This window comes from Ambystoma mexicanum, chromosome 8 (assembly GCF_040938575.1).
Source record: "Ambystoma mexicanum isolate Mex_15411 chromosome 8, UKY_AmexF1_1, whole genome shotgun sequence".
Classification (NCBI taxonomy): domain Eukaryota; kingdom Metazoa; phylum Chordata; class Amphibia; order Caudata; family Ambystomatidae; genus Ambystoma; species Ambystoma mexicanum.
In genome coordinates, this window is record NC_090929.1 from 1,377,213,958 (window position 1) to 1,377,237,887 (window position 23,930).

At 45.6% G+C, this 23,930-nt stretch overlaps 1 protein-coding gene across 1 annotated transcript in view; it reads left to right on the plus strand.

Annotated features, from left to right (window-relative positions):
* The window catches only part of LOC138473016 (disintegrin and metalloproteinase domain-containing protein 12-like), a 2,040,250-nt gene that overhangs the window by 1,895,354 nt on the left and 120,966 nt on the right, over nucleotides 1-23,930 (plus strand). The window contains exon 20 of the mRNA XM_069611491.1: nucleotides 13,628-13,758. Coding sequence (XP_069467592.1) covers nucleotides 13,628-13,758 — 131 coding nt within the window. The remainder of the gene's footprint in view (nucleotides 1-13,627; nucleotides 13,759-23,930) is intronic.

The following is a 23,930-nucleotide window of genomic DNA, read 5'->3' on the forward strand; positions in this document are numbered from 1 at the left end:
AATTAGAGACCAGCGACCACTCTGTGATACAGCAACAGTCTTTCAAGGCTTCAACAACGGGTTTAAAGTACTTTAGCTTCTCACATGAACAGTGATCTTCAAAGTTATATGTGAGTGCTACAATTCCATTGTTAGAAAGACTTCTGAAATAACTAACAGCTTTTACTCGCATTTACTCATATGCGAGTCAATTAGGAGTTGGTTACAGTTACCAGCAAGACTCGCGCAGTGCACCTGGGAGTTTCGTTTTCTCCTGAGACCTTCGGCTTGCCTTCTGCTTCTGGCCTTAGGCTCTTGCACTTCCAGAGCTCTGCAATTACTACAACACGTCTCACATGGGGAAAACTCAGCCTCCTGCACATCTTCCACTGTGCAGCCTCTGCAATTGAGAGTTTGACAGAAAAGGACGCTCTAAGAGCTTGCAGGTGAAATCTGCTGTCTCCGCGCACCAGTATCCCTTCTATTCTGCCCCTTTCATGCGATTTGCCAGACTTGTGCTTCTCCTCTACTACTGCTACTGCAACCAGCCTTCCAGTCCTCGTTCAGCTCCTACTACTACTCCTTTCTGCTGGGTCCTTTTATGCCTCACAGGTTTAACAATAGGCTTCAGGTGTAGGCTATTAGCCTTAATTTCCTGACTACTGCAATGGCTACTAGGCTTATTTGCCTGACTGCTACATCTGAACACCTCCTCAGCCCTCTTCCTCGTCTCAGCAACACTAGGATTCTCTGGCTTGTAGTTCCTTTTACAAAAGATAGGTTTTTGAACGTCTACTTTATTTAAGAGGGTAGATTGTATTCCCTTAAGGCGTGTAACAAAGGGGCTATGAGAATTAGCTATCATATAAGAAGATGTTTTAGTGAAGACAATATGTCCATACTCCTTCACATTGCACCCTTGGGATTGAGGAGGGCATTTAGTTTTATATAGGGATAAGGATCTTTCTTTCGATATAGTGGGATTTGGTGTTACAACCTTAGGGTTCACAACCTTAGATTTAATATGAGCTTGAGAGACATTAAAATGGCAATAAGCCATAAGCTCTTTTGGCACAGTGGTAAGAATCTTCCTATCAGAGGAAAAATACTGTGTCTCATTCCACGGAATCACCTCACCACCCTGGGCCTTGACTCCTCCCAGCCATCCTGCCAGAGTACACCACACCACGGTTGGGATCAGGAAGTGTCTGCCTTCCCCTGGCCACCTGGGAGGAGACATTAGGCAGGGGTTCAGTGAGGGATCCATAGGATTCTTCACACCATGTTCATAGATTCTGGGTCGGATTATACCATAGTAGATTGGGAAATATGGATGGAACCCCTTGGGGGAAAAGGGAAGAAGCTAAACAAACAAAAGTTGAGAGCCAATGAGTACGGCAGTGCCACAATTGAGATTGTGGGATGATTCAGGGTAAAACTGGAGTTTGTTTATTTGTTTGTTTAATTTATTTGTAAAGCGCTCCAGACCCAGGGGTATATGGGCGCACAAGAATATGGTTACAGAAAACAGGTTAAACAAATAGTACAGTTATACAATTTACAACTCCAGTTATATACAGTTACAGTTATCATAGGAGATATACAATGGCAATAATATATACACAAGAATGATGCAGAGGCTAGTGCCCGCAAGTACATGGAGGTAGTGAATGAGAGCTAGGAAGGGACGGTGCGTGAGGTGTCCTGAGACGCCTGTAGAGGGGTTAGTTTTTATTCAGTAGCCAGGTGATAACCTGGGTTCTGAATGGTTGAAAGGTGGGGATGGTTTTGATGTCCAGTGGAAGCGTATTCCACAGTTGGGCGGCTAGAACCGGGAAGCTGGTACCTCCGGCTCATTTTAGGGTGTATTTGGGCACCATCAGGCATAGTGTGTTGGTGGATCTGGTAGTTCTGATATTAGGTTTCAAGGTGAATTTGTTGATTAGATAGGGAGGCGCAAGGTGGTTCAAGGCTTTGTAGGTGAGGCATAAGGTTTTTAGGTCAATTTTATGTTGGATGGATAGCCATTTACATGATTTTCTGATAGCAGAAATGTGTTCTCTTCTGGGAATATTGAGCGCAGCTCGGAGTGCGTTATTTTGGAGGACCTGCAATTTGTTTATTATGGATTTGTTTGCGCCTGCATATAAGCCGTTGAAGTAGTCCAGTTTGGACTGTATGAGTGCTCTGGCTAATATGAGGCAGCTGCTGGTGGATAGTAGAGGTCTGCAAGCCCTTAACAGCTTAACTGTGTAGGCAATGGCTGATTTGTTTAGAGAGGTTGGTGTTGGTATCTAGATAGAAACCGAGGGTTTTTACGCTTTTGGAAATGGGCATGCTGTTTCCATCAAGGCCTCCCATGCTCTTATCAGCTCTGCTGCAAGCTCACCGACACACGGATCAGCTGGGAGCTGATCCGATCGCATTTGGATCATCAGAGTGTCTCATACACTCTTCTCCATTCGCTGCGTGTTCCACGGCCCTGCAACCTCCTGAAATGGCGTCCATGGTTGCCATGGACGCCAACACAACAAAGAAGCCAGCTGCAATCACCGCCGCGGGCCCGAGCGCCCATTTGTTGCCTTCCTCTGCCTGCCCCTCCCCTCCTGCTTTAAATGGAGGGGGAGAGGGCCGAGAGGTGAAGCTGAGCAGGGAAGGCCGTGAGGAAAGGCCTTCCATGCTATTATCAGCTCTTTGCTGCTCGTCTGCCGCCTGCCCGGAATCTAGGCCGCATCTCGGAGGTAAGAGTCAGAACTACAAGTCAACTCGCGCATACCCATGCCCTCATACTAGATACCTCAGATTGCGCAACCGCACGCTGCAGGCCACCTTCAAGTCCTATCCCCTCCCCACGAACACCCGCAATGCCCGGCTATGCTCACGCACCTTGCCGCCCCCGCCACATGTGACCACGGCTAGACTCTTCCGCAAAAAGCCTACAGCTTCTATGAATACTGACAAAATAGCAGATATTGAAGTACTTTACCACACCCACATGGATGCCACCCCCATACAAAATGTGTTACCACCTGTGTCCACCACCGCTGAAAATGAGCCCCCAGTGTAAAACCTGTGGTTTGCAATTCTTCTACCACCATTTTGAATGCTACTGTGCCAAATGTGTTACCACTTGTGCCCACCACCACTGAAAATGAGCCCCACAGTGTAAAACCTGTGGTTTGCAATTCTTCTACCACCATTTTGAATGCTACTGTGCCAAATGTGTTACCACTTGTGCCCACCACCACTGAAAATGAGCCCCCAGTGTAAAACCTGTGGTTTGCAATTCTTCTACCACCATTTTGAATGCTACTGTGCCAAATGTGTTGCCACTTGTGCCCACCACCACTGAAAATGAGCCCCCCAGTGTAACATCTGTGGTTTGCAATTCTTCTACCACCATTTTGAATGCTACTGTGCCAAATGTGTTACCACCTGTGTCCACCACCACTGAAAATGAGCCCCCCAGTGTAACATCTGTGGTTTGCAATTCATCTACCACCATTTTGAATTCTACTGTTACAAATGTGTTACCACCTGTGTCCATCCCCTCCCCAGCCATTACCGAACCACATCTAAAATGCGCCTTGATTAACGCTAGGACCATCAATGCCCACGCTTTAGACATCCACGACCTCCTAACCACCCATGACCTCGATCTGCTCATGATCTCAGAAACATGGCTACACGAGGCCTCTGGCCCGGCACTCGCCCTCGCAATACCACCTGGATACTCCATCACTAGACAAGATCGTCTCTCCAAAGGTGGAGGTGTAGCAATTATTGCCAAAGACTGTCTTCCTATCAGGAAGGCAGAGAAATCCTTGCACAATAGTGACTACCTCCAAGTCAAAATTAACCTATCTCCCCAATGTACCATTGCTATCCACATTGTCTACCGCCCCCCAGGCCCAACAGATGACTTCCAAGCCTCTCTCATCCACCTCCTCTCTGACAACCTCAAACATCAATCAAAAGCCATTCTCCTTGGGGATGTTAACCTAGGTCCCAGCAGCCAAATCCCTTGACTCAGCCCTCAAGGCTCTAGGGTACAATAACACCATCTTTAGGCCAACCCACACCCAGGGCAGAACCCTTGACTGGATTGCGCAACATAACTGCCCACTCATCATCACTGGAAACTCTCCCACCCCATGGTCAGACCACCACATCATCACCTTCAGCATCCTCACCACCTGCTCCACCCCACCACAGCCACTGCCACCCTGCCTTGCCAGAAGCTCCTGCCAACTCACTAAGGAAAAACTACTGCCTTTCCTCCAAGGCCCAGCCTTCAGACCCCCTTTCTCCACAGACCCAGAAACACTCGCAACAGCCTACGAAGTTGCCATCAAAGCAGCCTTTAATTCCATTGCCCCCCTTAAACCCTTTAAATCCAAACCCACCACCCACTCCAACTCCTGGTTTACCCCGGACCTCCTCGCACTCCGCATTGAAAAAAAGGCCGCTCTCACTCAGTGGCAAATGTCTCACTCCGACAAAGACAAGATGACTTTTAAATCATGCTCCACTAGATATAAAAAAACAATCACCCTAGCTAAGGCCAAATCCTTTGAATCCAGAATCTCTGAAGCACAATCCAGCACTAAAGAAATCTTTGCCATTTTTAGGGAGCTTGAAACACCTACGCCCGCTCCCCAGAACTTCACCAAAGACAAGGCCTGGTGTGGTGATATACAAACAGCCATGAAAAATAAATTAAGCCTGCTCCAAAACAAAATACTAGCCACAAAGCAATCCCTACCCAACACACACACCCCTGTCCCACCACCAGCCCCGGACCCCCCCAACCTTTCTCATTCAAACCCATTCTAGAAAAAGACATCACCGACATAATGAGGAACATCAAACCCTCCAATTGCAAAGGTGATGCATGCCCATCCACCATTATCAAAGACTGCGCCGGAGCGCTAGCTCCTTTCCTTACAGCCTTTGTAAACGCCTCCGTTGCTACTGGGAAAGTCCCTGCCTCCCTCAAGGAAGCCTGGGTCTGCCCTCTCCTAAAAAAACCTACTCTCGACCCCACATCCCCCAACAACTATAGACCTATCACCACTGTCCCTTTCCTCCTCAAAATACTGGACAAAGCAGCCTACCTGCAGGTTCAACACTTCATTGAAGAGAACAAACTTCTACGACTCCGCCAATCAGGCTTCCGCCCTAGACACGGGACTGAAACCGCCCTACTTGAGCTGAAAAACCAAATGGATGATGCCAGAGACATGGGCAAACCAGCACTTCTCTAACTCTTGACCTTGTCCCTACCTCATGGACAGGCTACACTTAAGAACCTCACCTAGACCAATAAGAACGGTCAACGCGAATTGCCTCTATGTCCCTCGCTTTAAACGTGCCACTATTGGAGGACACAGCTTCGCAGTCAAAGCAGCACAGCTTTGGAACTCCCTACCACATGACATAAGAGAACCCCAGCCCTTTGCGTATTTCAGGCAGAATTTGACCAAGTGGCTGAGAGCCAAGGACATCTAACTAATCCGACCTGCTTGACCTGATTGTCCCTACTGGCGATCCACCTGCATGCCCCAGCTCTGATACCTCAGTCTGTATTTTTACACCATTGTATATTAATGTACGTATTCAACTACTTTATACCATTGTTTATTACTGTATATCACCTCCAGATTGTTAAGTATTCCTGTACCCTTATCACTTCTTGTCTGTACCTAGCTCCATCCCTGCTCATTCTTGCTAATTGTATACTGTATTATGACCATGCACATGTACCTGTACATATTTTATTTATTGTAGAATGTACTATTATTTTGTAGATGTACCTGTAACAAAGTTGAGCATATTCTTGTCTTGTGCTCCCTGATGCTCCAGGGCTTGGCGCGCCTTACAAATAATAAACTAAACTAAACTAATAATAAACTTTCCGCGGCTTTCGCCCTCGTGGATCATGACGTCCTATGCCACCACCTCTCCTCTACTGCCAAATTCTCCCCTGAAGCCACAGCATGGATCACTTCCTTCCTACAAGACAGAACCATGCAAGTATTCTCGGACTTAGCATCCGCATCACCAACTATCATTCTCTGCGGTGTGCCCCAAGGCTCCTGCCTTTCACCCACCATCTACAACATCTTCACACAACCACTTTTTCTCATCCTCGACGCCATGGGCATTTCATACACTAACTACGCCGACGACACACAGATCCTCCTCACTCTCACTGGCAACTATGACACTGACTCGATGACCCTCAACAACCTCTACAACACCATCCAAGCCTGGATGGCAGACAATGGACTATGCCTCAACTAAGACAAGACCGAACTCCTTCTGGTAGGCTCACCCGACACGCTGAAAAATCTAGACTCCCAATTCAGTCATTTCACCATTGACTCCATCAAAATACCTGTCTCAGAATCAGTCCAATCCCTTGGAGTCTACTTGGATTCCAACCTATCCATGGATAAACAAGTCAACGCTATTGCCTCGGCAGCTGCATACCATGCCAAACTTATCAATGCAGTCAGGCCCTTTCTCTCCAGAGAGAACTGCACTAACATAGCCAGAGCCATCACTGGATCTAGGCTTGACTATTGTAATGTACTATTTCTAGGCACCTCTAACAAAAACCTAGAGAGGCTACAAATCATTCAGAATAGTGCTCTCCGGGCAGCCCAAGGCATTGCCAAAAGAGAACACATCTCGGAGGCTAGAAAACTAGCACACTGGCTCCCAATAAAAGAAAGGATCATCTTCAAGACTGACACTGACCCACAAGTGCATTCACCTTACTGCCCCTGACTACCTCTCCCAAAGGATCCATCCCGTCTCTTCTAAGAGACCAACCAGATCACCATATACTAACATGCTCTCTGTGCCATTAGTAAAAAAAGTCAGAGCGGGCGGATCCAGCTTCCCATATCTCACACCCACTCACTGGAACGCCCTACCCCCACAATCCGAGGTGAGGCCTCCCTCAGCACCTTCCGCAAAACCATGAAAACCATCTTATTCACATAAAATGCCTCGCACCAGTCGAATACATCTCATTTGTTCCTAATGCATAAACTGTACTGTAATGACCAACTGTACCAACCAAAATGTCAGATCTATGCTTTGTCGAATGCAGAATGTACCACTGAATGACTCTATGCCTGTAACTAAGCTCTTGCAAGTAACAGTGCCTCAATGCCCATGGGTTACTTGCGCGCTATATAAATTTAAATAAATAAATAATGCTGGTGTAGCTGGGGCCAAGTTTCGAGAGGGTGTTGGAGGAGCCGACCACAAGCAGTTCTGTCTTATCATCATTCAGGCAGAGGCCGTGTGTGGCCATCCATGCCTGAATGATGGTGAAGACTTTGTTGATTCTGTCGACATCGGAGTTGTAGTTGCCTGATAGGGTTAGGAGTATCTGGGTTTCATCAGTATAGTTGGTGTAGGTGACACCCAGATGGTCCAGTTTGTCAAAGAGGGGCTTTGTAAATATGTTATACAAAGTAGGTGAAACACATGAGCCTTGTGGGACACCGCATGTGATGGGTATTGGGTCGGCGGCTGCTAGTGGTGAAAAAACACGCATGGTCCTGTTAGCGAGGAAAGATTGGATCCATGTGACCGCTGAGTGGGAGAAGTGTGCAGCCGATGACAGGTGGTTACATAGGATTTTGTGGTCGACCAGGTCAAAGGCTGCAGAGAGGTCCAAGAGAAGAAGGATGGCAGCCTTGCCTTTATCTTTAAATTCATCGATCTGACTTTTAAGATCAACAAGGGCCGTTTCTGTTCCATGTTGAGGTCGAAAGTCAGACTGGCGGATACCTAATAATTGGTTGGATTCTAGGTGGTCCTGAATTTGTAAATAGGCGACTCTATCAAGGATTTTTAGTAAGAACGGGACAGTGGTGATAGGTCTATAGTTAGTAGGTATAGCCGGGTCAAGAGTATAAGAAGAAGTCCACTGAGGCTAATGGTTTTGTGTCAAATAGTAGAGGGTGCCTTCTCAGGTAGTATGTGCAAAGTGATTTGGGCCTCATAATAGATCACATTGTCCATGGGTTGGTGTCGGCTGTGAACAAGACTTCGAGACTAGAGGATGGATTTCAGAGCATGTTTGAAGAAAGGCTTATATGTTTGAAGCAGTACCAACACAGGATAAGTCTCAAATCTAGAGCTGTGCACATAGTCGGGAGACTTGGACATATGACTACATGTCTCAGAGAGGAGGCTAAGAAGGAACTATGCAGACTTGAGCAGCAGGGTGTGACAGAGAAGTTCAACATTTCAGAGTCAGTCTACTCCATAGTTGTGGCAAGGAAGACCATTGGAGTTATAAGGCTCTTTGGAGATCTTAGAGGGCTCAACTGGAATGTTGTGTGTAGGAAAGATTTCGTAATTGTAGGTAATTTTCCTTCCATGTGGCAACCCCTAAACTTTTTGCTGTTGTTTTTCACCTTGTTCTCGACTTTGCCAGAGAAGTGCAGCATTCTGCCGCACTCCTGGGCTTTCGCTCCTTTCTTACAGGGAAACTGACATGCCCTTAAAACAGTCAGTACCGGGGAACGCTGTTTCCCATAGTTTCTTTTATCATGTTGCGGCTTTCGTGCAACATGACACAAGAGGGCACTGTAAGCTAAGTTACAGCTCTCTTGGGTCTCTAGCCTTCTACAGGCCCTAGATACTCGTTTAGGATTGTAACTGATCGGTGCAAGTGATTCACGGATGGGAATGGTGGCAGCGATCGTTTCTTGTGTTTTGAGCTCCTTTTGGCGTTCTAAGCGCGTTTTCCGCGCTGAAGCCAAAATGGTGGCCTAGCTCCGGAAATGGCCAGACCCGAGGCTCCTTTGTCCTGTCCGCTGACCGTCTTGCTCCCTTCACCTTCCCCAGGTCGAGCCGACCCGGGGCCTTCCTTATTTGGGCATGTACTTTCCCGCGAAACACGGATGCTTTCGCGGGCTTCTACATGTCTTCTGTGTGCCTTCGGGATGTGGGCTGGGATGTCTGGTCCCAATACACATCCTGGGTGCCAGAGAGTCTAGGGTGGTGTGAATGCTTGGGACCACCGTGGTCCGTGATTGGTCCACGAATGGTGTGAGTGTTGATGAGCGGATCTCCCATTGGGTCCCCTCCGTTTTGGCGCGAAGGGAACCGTGGATAAGAGGGGGCTGGAAACACCATTACCATGTCGATCTCCTGAGTTCTCACGAACGAAGGAATACAGGAGCCAAGTATCCTGCAACCACGAGGCTGGACCGAGGAATCGCTGGTGACCCGCTAAAGGACTTCTCCTCTGCACTGCCTTGTGAAACCCTTTTCACCTTTGATCGAACCAGAAGGCCTGTACTGGTACTTCGACCCTTGGAATAGCGGGAACAGCTATTCTCGGCATCTTCACCATCTCCTGCCAGTAAGCCTTCGGAAGCGTCTCTGGGCCATCCAGTAGACTGACCAGCTTACACGGGAGTCTTGCTCTATAACCGCCGCCAGGTTGTGTAGTATTTCGAGTCCTTGTCACTCTCACACGCTTCGTACACTTGGCATTCCCAGGTCTGAAGTGAGTAGTGTACATTTGGCTCAGATACACACAGCCGCTCCGTTGCCCTGCTGTGGTAACAAACTGTGCGGGTTTCTTCGATTGGGACGTCTTTTTACTCAACACGACGACGAGGCGTTCCCTACTCTTCTGAACCTGCCAGCTACTGAAACTGACACGGAGAAACCTGGGTCTGCTTGCATCGGGGACCGGTGAGTAGCATAGCTAGGATCTGGTCGCCCTCCTGCAGGAGCCCATTGCTTTTCCCCGCTGTGTCAAAACAGCATCCTTTTCCGTACTCGCGCTCTGCTTCTGCCCACTGTGGAGGCTGCGCTTGAGTCACGGAACTTGTTCTTCTTCTTTTGTGCACTAAACTGAACTGCCTGATTTCCCTCGAAGAGCTTCTCCTTTTGCCCGTTGGCACCAGTGTGTGCAGGTACTTTTGAGCACAAGGCTCCACTCTTGGCAGGGCTCGGACTTCCATCTAGTTAGGTGCCTCTGAAGGCGGACTGGGTCTAAGCATTATTTCGCACTGCCTGTTTTCCTTCCCTTTTAGGTGGACTACACATTTCGTGCATCTAACGCTTGAGACTTGTTGTATTTGTATATATATTGTATTGGTATGGTATGTGTTGGTTTACTATTGTTATATAGTGATTTTCTCGCTACGGTCATTGTTTTAAAGGCCTTGGAATAAATGTGTATATATTTTTAATATAACACCTGTTTGGAGTAGTTTGTAAGTGTTCTTGCTTTGTGTGCTCATTGCAGGCTTTCAGTCACCCTCACCCCTCTTGAGACCTAGTCTTGACCGCCGCGATCGCTACCTTGATTGGTCTGGCTCGTCCAGAGGTTACCCTGTTCCAAGTAATTAGGTTGGCCTTCTGAACTTCTGCACCACCAGGACAGAGTTCAGAAATCCGTCTTAACATTGTGGCAGACAGGTTTCCCCTGTCGGGCACAGGAGAGATGGTGAGTCGGCTTGTTTCTTTAGTACTGTGGAATTGAACCCTGCTTACCACCAGATCAATTGACATCCCCAGTCAAGAGAATTGACGTTTTACATAACTTCTGAGGGACATTTAGATTCCGTAGGATGCCTTTTGGCTTAATTTCTACTGAAGATTTCTTTCAGAGAATTATGCATACATTATTTAAGTAAGAGAATGGGGTGCTTTGCTTCCAGGATGATATACTCGTCACTGCTGCAGCAGAGCAGAAACAAGACATGAGGTTAGGCAGAGTGCTGAGAATCATCAGTGATGCAGGTTTGATTTTGAAGAGAGAACAATCTAGGCACAGAATGACATCAATTGATTTTCAGGGTCACACTCTCAGTAGGGATGGAGTGGAACCCAAAGGAGACTTGGTCTCAGCGATTCACGGTGTGATCCGTCCCAAAGACAAACAAGGAGTTATGTCTTTTCTTGGCTTTGTTGAATATTATGCCAAGTTTGTTCCATAATTTGCAGACAGATGTAAAACAATCATGGCTTGTGAAAAAAGGGGGAAAACTAAGAGTGAGCTCGAGACTGTCAGAGGGAGTTTGAAGACATCAAAGAAGCTATTACCAGAGCCCCAGCATTGGCAAATTTGGATACAAAGTGTCCAACCTGGGTATAGACTGATGCGAGTGACACAGGACTGGGGGCTGTTTTGCTGCAGAAGCAACATGGAGTGGAGAGTGTGGTAGCCTTTGCCTCAAAGGCATTGCAAGATCTATAGAGGACATATTCTGTTAGAGAAAAGGAGGCTCTCAGTGTGGTCTGGGTAGTGAAGCCATTTTGAGGTTTTTTTGTGCGGGAGGAGTTTCAAACTCCCTCATGATTTCTCTCCCACCTCTTACTGATATCTTTCTCCACTCACTGCCTGATTATTACCTCCTAATGTCACTTAACCCTCTTGTCTCCCGGCACCTTCACTATTTCATGTCTCTCGTTCAACCTCCTTCCCAAATCACCAATCTGCTCCAAGCTCTTTCTGCAATGTTCTCCAAATTCTGACTCTTCCCCTACATGAGGCCTCCCATTTATACATAAGCGGGTCCTCCGCTGGGCAAATCTGGGCTTTTGAGCCTGCACCTGTGTGCTGTTAGTATTGTACCTCTGTGCTTGGTAATATGCTCTTTGGCTTCCGTTGATGTTTCTCCTGACATTTTACCATTTATTCACTTGCTTTTTTTCTGAGAAGTCTCTCCACTTCCCTCTCAGGGTTATCTCTCTATCTGCCCTGTAGTTTTCTTCAAATCTTCCCCTTTTTTGAGATTTTACCTATCATCCTCTGGGATGTTCTGCCATTCCTTCCTGGTAATGTTTGTTCCATCTCCATCTACACTCCCTTCATTATCTTCATCCTCTGCCTCTCCTAAGTCACCTTGCTCCACTGCTTCCCCCATTTGTACCTTGCTTGGCAATTTCATTCACACAACACTGTAATTGGTTTCCCCACTCAACTATACCATGTTTCATCTTGTGATCTGGTCAGCATTGGGATCGAGGCTTAAAGAAGCCGGTTAGCCATCTTGGATTTTCTATGTGTCTCGTCAGCATGTGTGTGGATGTCTGTGGATTGTAGCAGAGCTGTGTGAGGTAGCAGTAAACGTAGTAAGTAAGGGGTTTCATTATTTCAGGGTTATGCTGATGGTTGTTAACTTTGGAGCATACAACACCTGGATGAGTGACAACTGGATCCTCCTAAACGGAAACAAGACTGAGGTGCTGGTAGTGAGTCCAACCTCGAGTTCTCTTCTATGTACAACTGATTTTTGACCTTCTTCTCTCAGCCTGCTGCCTAAACTGGTGCAGGTAGTGAAGAACCTAGGCATCAAATTGTCTTCCTCTCTGTCCTGTGAGCGCCAGGTTGACGTGGTATGCCACTCTGTTTATTTCAAGCTCAAAGTTCTTCGTAAAGTTCTCCCTTTCCTGCCGGTGCACTTTCATGTATTGGTGATATCTTCTGGCTCTCTGAACGACTGCAATGCCTTGTATTTGCCTCAGCCTTCTTATCTATTCCATTGGCTGCAGGTCCTACAAAACACTTCCGCTAGAATGGCGAGAGGGGATCCCTTTTGGGCTTCTGCTTCCGCCATTCTAGCCTCACTGCACTGTATCCCTGCAGTGAAATGGGTAGAATTTAAGACTCTGTGCATTATGCACCAGGCCTTCCACAGTACTGGCCCAGAGTTCTCACAGAAAGTATATCCCCCATAAATTCCTGCTCGTTCTCTCCGGTATGCTTCTTTACTGCTCATTAAGATCCCCCGCTGTTGTCGCTCCAGATCCGGTGGTCACGCTGTTTCGGTTGCGGCTATCAGGCTGTGGAACGCCTTGCAATTAGATTTGCGTGTGACACAGAATAATCTCTGGTTTCGTCGCACCTTGAAGACCGCTATTGTAGCATTTCTTTCTTATCTATTTGCTGCTTTTCTGCCCCCAGGTAGCACCATGATGCCCACGTTGGTGAGGTTGTGTTTTACAAATAAATTAATAAATAAATAACTTTAAATCTGGCCTGGGGAAAGGGTGCACTGCCCAACGAGTGATAGTGGAGAACCAGGACAGAGATTTAAAGTGCTGCCAGCACTTTTGAGTGAGCTATGACTGTCCCCTGCCCAATGGCAGTGACTAAATGAAGGTGACCAGGGGGATCATCCCCCTACCTTCCAGGGACTATCATCTACTAGGATGGATGGCCCCAGTCCCCCAGAGCACCCCACTAGAAGTTCCATAGATAGGCAAAGTACTTGGTCACAGGCCAGAAACAAGTCTGTGTGCATAAGGGTTCTGCAATCCACTTTCACTTCAACAATGCATTCCCCTATGAATATATATGGAATCCGAACTACAGTTTACATCGTATTTTTATATTATCATTTGCATATGGAAAGTGTGTGTTTCAATCATCTTTGTTTATACTTCGTTGAAACTATGTTGACACATTTTTGTGATGCTCGCTGTGAAAAAAACATGAAATCAACAAGAAATGCCTTGCAAATAAAATGTCATGAATACAGTTTTGAAACCGCAACATTAGAAATAGCAATTCATAATTGTAATTCTAACATTGTTGAGCTTGAGGTTATTTTTGTTTACATATATTTTACAGTTTCTATCGTTTTCAATGTAGGACACTTGCAAACCAAACCCTCCCAGGAAACCTTTGCCAGCTGATCCTGTGAGTAAAACTGTAAATTTCCACAGTTGCTCCAGCACAAAACATGAACATCAGAAACTTGTGCCCAGCATACATCCAGTAAGGTATGTTATACATTGAATTAAAGTATCAACTACTTCTTGTTATTCAGATCAACTGTTTCTTTAACAGAAGCAATTTAATGTGCTTCTAGTTCTTTGGTGTTATCCTAGAAAATTGAGCCAGGAATAAGTATAACCTGCTTGGCATGGGTCATTATCAGTTCCATTACTTTTATAGTTTGTGATGATTCTGATCACAATTAATTTAATTAAAGGTGAGAGGGACAGGAACATATCTGGTCTAATTTTCCTACCATTGTGTGTAGCTGGTAATAGATTGACAACACATGGTGTCCTAGGTCAAGTCATGGAAGAGCTGCTGTATGCACAGAAGTATGTCATTTAAACAGAAATGTCTTGAAAATAAAGAAGCTACAGTGAGTTGCTGAGAAATTCAGCAGGGGAATGTGAGGTGTGATGAAGTCCCCTGCCTGTGACTGAGGGAGGTGGATCTGGTGGTCACATGGGCCAGGTAAACCATCACCCATGTCATGCTGGGTCAGAGGTGTACAGGGGACCCACAGATGAATCCACTTTGCTCATAACTAAGACAGCAGACTCACCTGTATCCAAACCTTGGTGTCTATGCCTCCCACATTAGAGTGAACCGGTGTGATGCTGGAAAGGCCTTTTGGAAGGACAGGGCCTCCTAGTCTTGTCCTACCAATTCTCTGTGTGTGTTTTCTGTATGTTGTCTGACTCTGAGGTCCATCCTGGACCTGTGGCAGTGCAGCTCTTAATTTAGTTCCTGTTGGTGAAAAAACACCCATGGAATATCATTATGGAACACATGGGTCGGGGTACAATCTTGTACCCATTATGTGTGTTTATTCGGGAACCTGTGTGTTGCCCACAGAGAAGGGTGTGGGCTTGTGGCAGCTACCTGCTGACTCTGACTGTCCTCCATTTTTGGAACACCCCGGCCCTGCCCTAGGAATCAATGGATTCCTGAAAAAAAGGCAAGATGGCCACTGTAGCCTCTTGGTTTCTAATGCTTTTACATCTTGAATCCCAAAGTCCCTGGATGCCCTGACTCTGTCCCTTCTCCCTGACTGGCTGTTAGGTGGAAGTACCATATGGAAGTACCATATATGGCTCTTGGGCTGCCTCCTGTCAGACTGACTGGAGCCTTTCCAGGCACTATGTGTTGAGGGTAACCCCTTGGGGTGGGACCTGTATGAATGGAGTTTGAAGTCAAATCACAGTCTGTGTTATGGGTGTCTAGTTTTGGTGTGTGTGACACAATGCCTGGGCCATGGGTGCCTGGTTTGGGTGAATGGTGTGAATGCCTTTGAGCCTAATTGGCTGCCTGCCTGCATGAATGCACCCATGAATGATTGGCTGCCTGAGCCTGGCTCACCTTGAGTGAATGGGGAACAAATGTGCATATCTAGAGAGCAAGAAGAAGCTGGTCCCTGCAGCCCAGCTGGAGGAAGAAGTCTGCAGTTGCATTTTCTTCATGAAATTCGAAAGCTGCTGTGTGCTACCAAAAACGTTCCCAAGAGAGGACCTGGATAGGAGACCTCTTCCCCATGCAAAGAGGGACTTTCGTGCACCTGCTACTCTTCATCAGAAGCACCCTGGAAGCCAGACATGTGTGCATGCCGTCCAAAGAAGGGGTCTTTGTGAGTCCAAAAGAGGAGTGATTTTACATCTTGAGTAGAAGGAGTCCAGTTGTGTCGCCCAGGGTCCGGAAGAGTGTTCGTGCCCGCTGGAAGACAGATTGCTGTCTACCACCCGGAAGAGGGGGTACCCTTCCATTGTGCTGCTTGACACCCAGAGCTGAAAAAGTTCCATCTGATCAAAGAATCCTTCAAGTGACATCCTGACCTAACATCTGACCACTTTTTCTTACTGAAGAAGAGTCCAGTTTGCTGTGTGCATAGGAAGGTCCGCCCGTGGACTTCCTGCCACCACAATCCAAAGAAAATGTCCCGAGGGTCCAGCCTTGGTGAGGGTGTGTGGTCCACTCCAGTAGTTAGTTGAGTCCAGATTGCCAGAAACCATCCAGAGATCCAAAAGACTGTGAACCGCAAAATCCTGTAACTCGACATTTACTTCAGGCACTGAACCCGTCACCGCCGATAGTCATCCAAGGTCCCCAAGTTTCTTATCTTCAACAACCAACCCTTTTCCACTTGGTTCCTTCTTTTCTCTTGGATTCAACATCCCTGTGATTCCTTCCTGCAAAGGGGGTCGATTCTTGAGGGGTCCCATTGAGTAAAGCCAAGAAACTCTGCCACTTTGCCTGCCAAGGCACCAAAGGTACTGTGCAGAGGAAGAGCATCTTTCAGCATCAGGAGTCGTCCGGGGGTCCCAGAGCCATCTTGGATCTTGTTCTCCTGTGGCTTCTCAGGTACATAGGGGTGGTAGAACCGATAAAATAAAGCAGAACTTTATTGAACATTTTTGGACTGGGCTGTAAAAGACAAGATAAGGTATTCCCTCCTTTCCCTTAGAGGTTGCCCAGGTGGGGGGATCCTCAACAGTATTACTATTTGAGTCTAAATAAAGTAAACTGCTTTGAAACCAACCTGCCTTTCTTCCCTGATTCATGCCAGTACACCTTACTTAAGAATTCACATGCTGTTTAAAAGTTGTCCTCAGTTGGTGTATTTTTGCTGAATTTAAGTCTAGTGTGTTACCACATAGAGGATAAATATTTTTGCAATTATTAGAATAGGATGGCCTGAGTGCAAAGTGTATTATTTATGTGTATATAAGTATCTGAAACTTATTTTATATAAAGAAGCTGTGTTGTCACCTAGCATAGTGTGTGGACATTCCTGCATGGGGGCTTGGGGACTCACTGTACTTAATAACTAGCCTGCATCACCTCTCGAGAGCTCAATCCTTGGTTGCTGATCCAAGCTACCATATAGAGAACCTTGGCTGGTGTGCTTTATGCCTCTGTCCCAACTGTATGGAGGGCAGAAGTACAGATATCCCGCAGAAATAGGCTCTCTCCGTGGCACTGTGTAAGGAGGCAGAGATTCCTTACTGTCATCTTAATTAAGTGTGGGAGAACCTCTGAGCCAATCTCATTGTAGTCACACTAAACACACACAGATGCCCCCGCTCAGGTATCGGGCAGGCCAGTGAGTGGGATAGGCCCATATAAGAAGTACAGGCAGCATGGGCGTTGCTAGGGGGGGGCTAAGGGGGCTATAGCCCCTGATCTTTTGGTTGTAGCCCCGGATAGAATCTCAGGAGCTACATCCAAAAGACTAGCTAGCCCCCAGTCCCAACAGTTCCGACATCAGCTTAGCCCCGGGTCTTTTCCAGACCAAGCAACTCCCCTGACAGGCAGTTTGAGTGAGTGTTGTGGGAATGAAATTGGTGACCAAGGTACAAAAGGAGTTAGCAGTGTAGAGAGTTGGCATAGGGGAGGCAGAGGATGGAAATAATTAAGGGAGTGTGGAGGGAGAAGCAACAAACATTACCAGGGAGGAATTGAGAAATATTACAGAGGATGATAGGAAAAACCTCAAAGGTGAAGATTTGAGGAAAACGACAGTGAAGATAGAGCGACCACACCGAGAGGGGAGTGGAGAGAATTCTCAGGAAGAAGATTAACTGAGGAACTGGTAGGATGTCAGGAGAAACATCAAAGAGGAAGCTAAAGAGGATATTTGGAAGTTTTAGTGGAGGCTGGAAAGGAGGGAGAATGTGAAGACCAGAGGAAGGTGGTACAGATAGAAGGTGAGGAGGACCTTCAGGAGGATGCAGACTCCACCCTGCACAAAAGTGAGCCAAGGAGTGCTGGCAATTTAAGCACAAGACAAATCAACAAGTAGGCAAGAGTACAGGTTGGTGGGGAGTGGACAGAAGGTAGAGGTACAAGGCTGTCACAACTCATCCAAGAGGAAGGGGATGATGGGGCTTTGGGAAGCGAGACCAGAACACTGAGATAGAGAGGTGGAAATAAGGTTAAGGGAAAGCTCCCAGACAGGTGCAGAGGTTCAGAGGTGCAAGGTGGCAAAATATCTGGAGGTTTAGCCAATCACTACACTGCCTAGCTTGGACCTCAGTTCTGACCTAGTGTGCATGTGCATGTGGGCCCTGGAGACCCAGGACAAAGGGCCTCCCTGCAAATGAGGCTAAGAGGCAGCAGATCATTGCTTGATTTATTTATTGTTCCAATCACTGATATGCCTAAAGGGGTGGAAGCTTCAGAAAAACAAAAAGGTGATGGCTGGAAGGTTTTGAATGTATTATAACCTCTGGCATTATTTTGGGCATAGGCTATCCCCCAGACTGTTGCTTTTCACACTAACATGACAAAATAGAAATTAAAATACAATATTCCAATCCGGCTTGGTCCCACCCCAAAAAGGCTGTCCATTCCAAACTGCTAGGTCACACCCTTTATGCATGAAATCATAAGGGACCCCTGACAAAGAGAACGTAATTACACCTCATCACTCTCTTCACAGTGTGGAATTAGATGGAAACATCCCATGGTTTTGCCTGAGCCAAGTGCATCTTGATTTATAGGGGTGTGTTAAAGCTCATCTACGCTTCTGCAGTTTCACACACACAGCATTGACTTTCTAAGTGGATTCAACTTGGCCCTCCAAATGAGGAGCAACCATAACATCGGCGATTGAACAAAAACTCCATCAGTGCCTTTTTGGACTTGACTTTTTATTTTTCTTAATTATAGAACTAAAACATTAAAATAACCAGACTTCTTCATTAGAATGTTTGCTGTATCTCTTAAGTGCTCATGCTACCCTCTTCTTGCTCACCGCCCCTTCCCCCAGCCATTCACACCTGACAACATCTGGGCCCATCTTTAAAGATGCAAAGTGCAAACAGAGGCAGTACTAAGTACGCTTCAAGAAATTACCATCTCAACTAAAACAGCTGCCAAAACCAAAACAATAAATAATGGTACTGTAAGAAAGTGGGACATTGAAATGGGTGTTCCCAAACCATGATACACATTGTATTAAAGATGTCACAATAAAGAGAGAGCATTGTGATTATTATTATTCCACCAATAAGTCAACCCTGTACTATGTGATACCTCTAGAGATTCATTTTCTGTCCCTAGTGTCTTGATACATGGAAATATTAACTCTGCATAGTAAGTCAATGCACAGAACTCCTTGGCCAATCAAGCTGTGATAGAAAATGCTGTTCCATGTGTACATAGGTGTACCTTCAGTACACCTATGTACTGAAGCAGTGACTACCATTTCTATTCTGTGTTTTATTGTTTACATCATTTTAATTACTTCAAAATGTCAAAAGAAACGCACCACATTCTGAAACGCATTGGTGAAGGTGACAGTCAAACACACCTCTACTTTTTTTTGCACCAGAAACACTCTCACTAATTCACCAACATTGTGAAGATGAACCATGTATAAATGTAGATAAGCATTAACATATCACTATATGTCACAATGACTCAACAATCACATTGCACAGCACTACAGTATGCTATGCTCATTGTTGCTTCAAACGTGCCTTTTCTGTTTCCATTTACAATGTTACAAAACCAGCAAAAAAAGCATTGGCAAAGCTAGTTTCGGCTTTTTTATGGGGGACTGAAACCTGCGACTCTCTTGATGTTTTACATTAGAACACACATTTACCTCACCAGTACAAAATACTGCTCCCCCCACCCCATCTATTCAAACTGACACTTCGAAAGAAATGTTACTGTTGGGATTATCTTTTTTTTCTTTCATGCTCTAACTCCTAAACGCTCTAATATTTTTCATTTCCAGATTTCAGTTTGTGGTTTGAGTTGTTGCAGTAAGATGGTCCTCCTCATTGATAATGTACCATGGAAAACCTTGTTTGGTTTCCCCAGTGGCAATTACTTTGAAGCTTTAAAAAAAAGATTCATTTTTTGTTGCTGCATCCTTCAAAAGCCATTTCAAACATATTGGGCCCGATTCTCCAAAAACATTTTTGGCATAAGTGATGAGAATCGCTTAGCTTCGCTACTCACATTGTGAGTTTAAAGAGCATCTACATCTAGTCATTGTGGGTATTAAGAGCTTCCGGAACACTTATTCTCATCCTCTCATTGAAGGTTTAAGTTATTTTTAAAAACTATTCTTCTATTAAACTCGCGCAGTCCATATGTCTTAGAACACTGAACTGGGTAGGGCTGATAGTCACTGATTAACCTCTTCTACCAGCCACTGGCAGACCTGGTGTTTCTCTGTTATCTGCAAGTATTACCACAGGACAGGGAATTGCTTAGCCAGCTAAGGGTGCTCTGCCAAGGCTTGGTCTCATCCCTCCCAATGATGTAGGCCCAAACCCTCTTTGTCTCCCCTTCACAGTTTGGCTGAGCACAACCCTACTCATTGCTCCAACTCCTGTTCTCATTCCTTCTCCCATGGTCTTTCCCCTACCCTAGCCTTGGACAAAACGTGCCACCTTGTCTATTATACACCTCTGCCTCAGCTTGGCACTCAGTGAAAGTATGAACCTATTGGTGAGAAAACCTGGTATGCCAGAGGTCTGGGTATGGCTAGGAGCTTGCCCGTCCAACTCCCAAGGGCCCAGCAACCCTTTCCCCAAAATAAACAGAGGACTCAGCAAACATCAAGTTAGAACTGTCATTTATTACAAAAAACTGACGGGGACCATACAGGGCAATCAAGATTCTCCAGTACTTCTCAATTTCACAAGGCGTGCTTCACAGTTTTGATACTAAATGGTGTCATCACCTGGGCCCTCCCCCAAAAACCTATCTCCTTTTCTGCATGGGTGCTTGGAGTAGTATTACCTATAGATCACCTATACATGTCTTAGTTGGTTGGCTCTCTCATGTCAGGTGGCAAGTCTACCCCTTTCCATGAAACTATCTATTAAATTGTTGCAAGGTCACATACATACTATTGGCCCTTGCCCTTTGTCATCCACCCATGGATTTCTGTTTCCTAATTAGTTGGAACTGGTCTCCCCAGGCCTGGTACCCAATTCGGTTCTCAGCCCTCTGTGCACCTCTCCAAGTTCATGTGAAGTGACTATGTGTCCCAAATGTATCTGGTGGCATACCAGCTTTGCCTATGAGCTTGCGCTCCACGTTGCAACATTTGTTTCATTTCTCGTCTGAGGTGCTGAAAACGGCTCGTCTTCCCACCACAGGTGAATACCCATTGTATAGTTGGGCCGCAATATGTGGTTGTGGACCACAAAATCAAGCTCTTTGGGTCTACATTTATGAGGATTTATTGTGTTTTCCTACAACTAACCCCTTGTCGTTTGGTGCTTGGAATGTGCTTGTTTATCTCTGACCTTGGCTGTGAGCTTGGTCTTCCCACTTCGTGCAGTCTGTGTCTGCTTCCCTTGTCTGGTGTTCTGTGGCTTGGGGCCTTCTGTAATTTTCCTTGGACTTATAATGTGATTTATACATGCTTATACTGTGCTATGGTTTCTATAGGAGAGTCACAAGTGGTCCAACCAGGCTCCATATATATTCCTGTAGTTCCATAGGTTTAATTGCATAAGCCGATAGTCCAGAGACGGGTACTGGGGCCTGCCACAACCACCACAAATACCCTTCTACAACTATCCGCAGTGGAACCAACCCAATCGGAGACGGAGGAGCAATTGGAGACATTAGAAATGATTCCTATTTCAATCTATCAGGTGGTACTCTTACCAAGGATGAAACATCCCTTTTGGCCAAAGGCCTCTCTTTTGTTCCAACCAACCACACGGATTGGTTTAAATTAGACGGTGAACTCTCCAATTTCTTCTGCTCCATCAGGAGAAAAGTCTTTTTTAAAGACAAAGAATGTCTGGAACCACCAGAGGACACAGGATTGAGACTCAAATCAGACTTTAACCCTAGAGACAACGAAATTCCAACTTCCATTGTCTCCTTTGAAAAATGTATCAGACAAGAACTCAAGAAACTGCAATCGACCCCGGAACATCAAAGGCAAAATTTGACTACAGGAGAACGCAGAGCTCTCAAAACACTTGCAGAAAATACCACCATCGTCATCAAAGCAGCCGACATAGGTGGAGGGATTGTGGTACAAAACACTGATCAATACAATGAAATGGTGATGGCATTGTTAATTGAAGAAAACAACTACAAAAAATTGAAAAAAGATCCCACATCAGGCATCAAAACCAAAATACAGGAGGCAACCCGATTTGCCCTAGAGCATGATTGAATATCTGAAAAAGAAGCATTTCTCAACACCACGGAGGGGAGAATTCTGGCCTTCCTGGAACCAGTGGGAAAGTTCATTAACTATTTCTTAAAACCGTTGTGTCAAAATACCCCTTCGTATCTCAAGGATACCATGGCAACCATCTCCATATTCGAACACCAACCCTTTGACGAAGTAGAAAATCAGCTGGTCATTATGGACATAAAAAGTCTATACACCAGCATACCCCAGGACAGTGCAGTTGAGTGCATAAGACATCATGTCACACAACACATGACCCAAAGAAGGGTGCTGGTGAATTTCATTGTTGAGTTACTTGACCTAGCTTTGACTAATAAGTACTTCTCGTTTAATGAGATTTTCTACTTACAAACATGCAGGACAGCCATGGGGGCCGCCTTTGCCCCCTTTATGGCCATCATTTACATGGCTGAGTATGAACAAAGCTACGTGCTCAATATGGATAATCTATTCCGTGCCTTTGGCACAGATATATATCATCTTTATTTGGAAGGGTCAAAATCAGGACCTAGAGAGCTTCTTCAACTGGATTGATGGCCGAACCCAGGAAATACAGTTTACAATTAACAACAGCAACATGAACATTAACTTCCTGGAGAAAAATAATAAAAGCTTTGACAGTATGTATATGTGTCTGTCATCTATCTACAGAACTGTGTAAACATGTTCTTTGTGTATGCAAGTGAGTGTTTGTGTAAACTGTGTATGGCTGCAAGTGTTCTTCGTGACTAATACAGCTGCGCCGTGGTGTCACTAATGACGTCAGTACAGTGGCTTCTTTGGTGTTTAATCAATGCAGTCCATTATGATGTTTTGACCCATGATCACCGTCAAGTCACCTGTACCCGTCAGTGGTGCACTTGGGGGTTGTAAAAAAAATGACTGACGTTGGGCGTCTTTGACTCTTCGGGCAATCATGTTCATGGGGGTGAGGAGAGGCATTCCTGGGACCCTCTCTTGGAGAATTGAGTTTGATTGGTCCCAATTGAGTCACTTGTACTTACTGAGGGGGTAGGGGGGTGGATCAAGCTTTCAGTGGGTTTGGCCACTATTTTGGAATTCACTGGGAGGTTTGGTAGTGTGAATACAGCAACATGGAGCTGTCTCCAATTCTTCTCCTGCCTACTGATATGAGAGTACTTGCAGCTGGTCTCTGCAGTAGAATGTGTACTGGTGAAGCAGTAAAAACCACTTTGCAACTTATGCTGCCTGTTTGTTATTATAACTCACAGTGCAAGTGTTTGTGAGAGAACTGTAGGGTTTCTTTTGGGATTTCACCTGTTATTTCGAGGAATGTGTAGCAAGGATATTGCAAATCCTCTCGGAGTTTGTGACCTTCTATTTTATCACAACATGGCTTGGTAACTTGCAATGGCCTTTTAAATAATGGTTGGGGGTACACTACCCAACACATCTTTCTGTGTTTTATGCATCTGTCAAAGTATCTCTGTGTTATGTTGATGCAGTGTTGGATGCTTTGCTTAGTGGGTACTTGGGTGTAATTGGGATACTAGATGGCAGGGAACTCAAATATTATGGTCCAGTGGGTGGTATTAGTTTCGAAATTGAATGGTGATTAATGAGATGGTTTTGTGGGAAGATGGGATGGGTGCAATCTGGGATGGAGTTGTGCTAGGTGAAGGGAGAATTGTTGATGAAAAACTTAAAAGATTGGGCACAGGCAACTGGTGGGTATAGTTCAGGTATAGTTTAGGTTATGTACATAAAGGAGTTTATAGAGCATCTGGTGGGTGTCAGACTATGTTGTTAGACTCATGCTTAAATTATTTGTTGACTACTTGTATGTTTTTTTGTGGTGTACTGTTTGTTTGTCTTCTTTTATCTTTTTTCATTTATTTATTTTGTATGTGGTGGACTACATTTAAAACAGAGATTTTCCGCTTTCAGCTGAAAATGATAAGAGGGTATTGAAGTTGTGGGAATGTAAGCGGTCCCCGAATGAAGTAAAAAATTTAGGAGTTCAGATTATAAGAG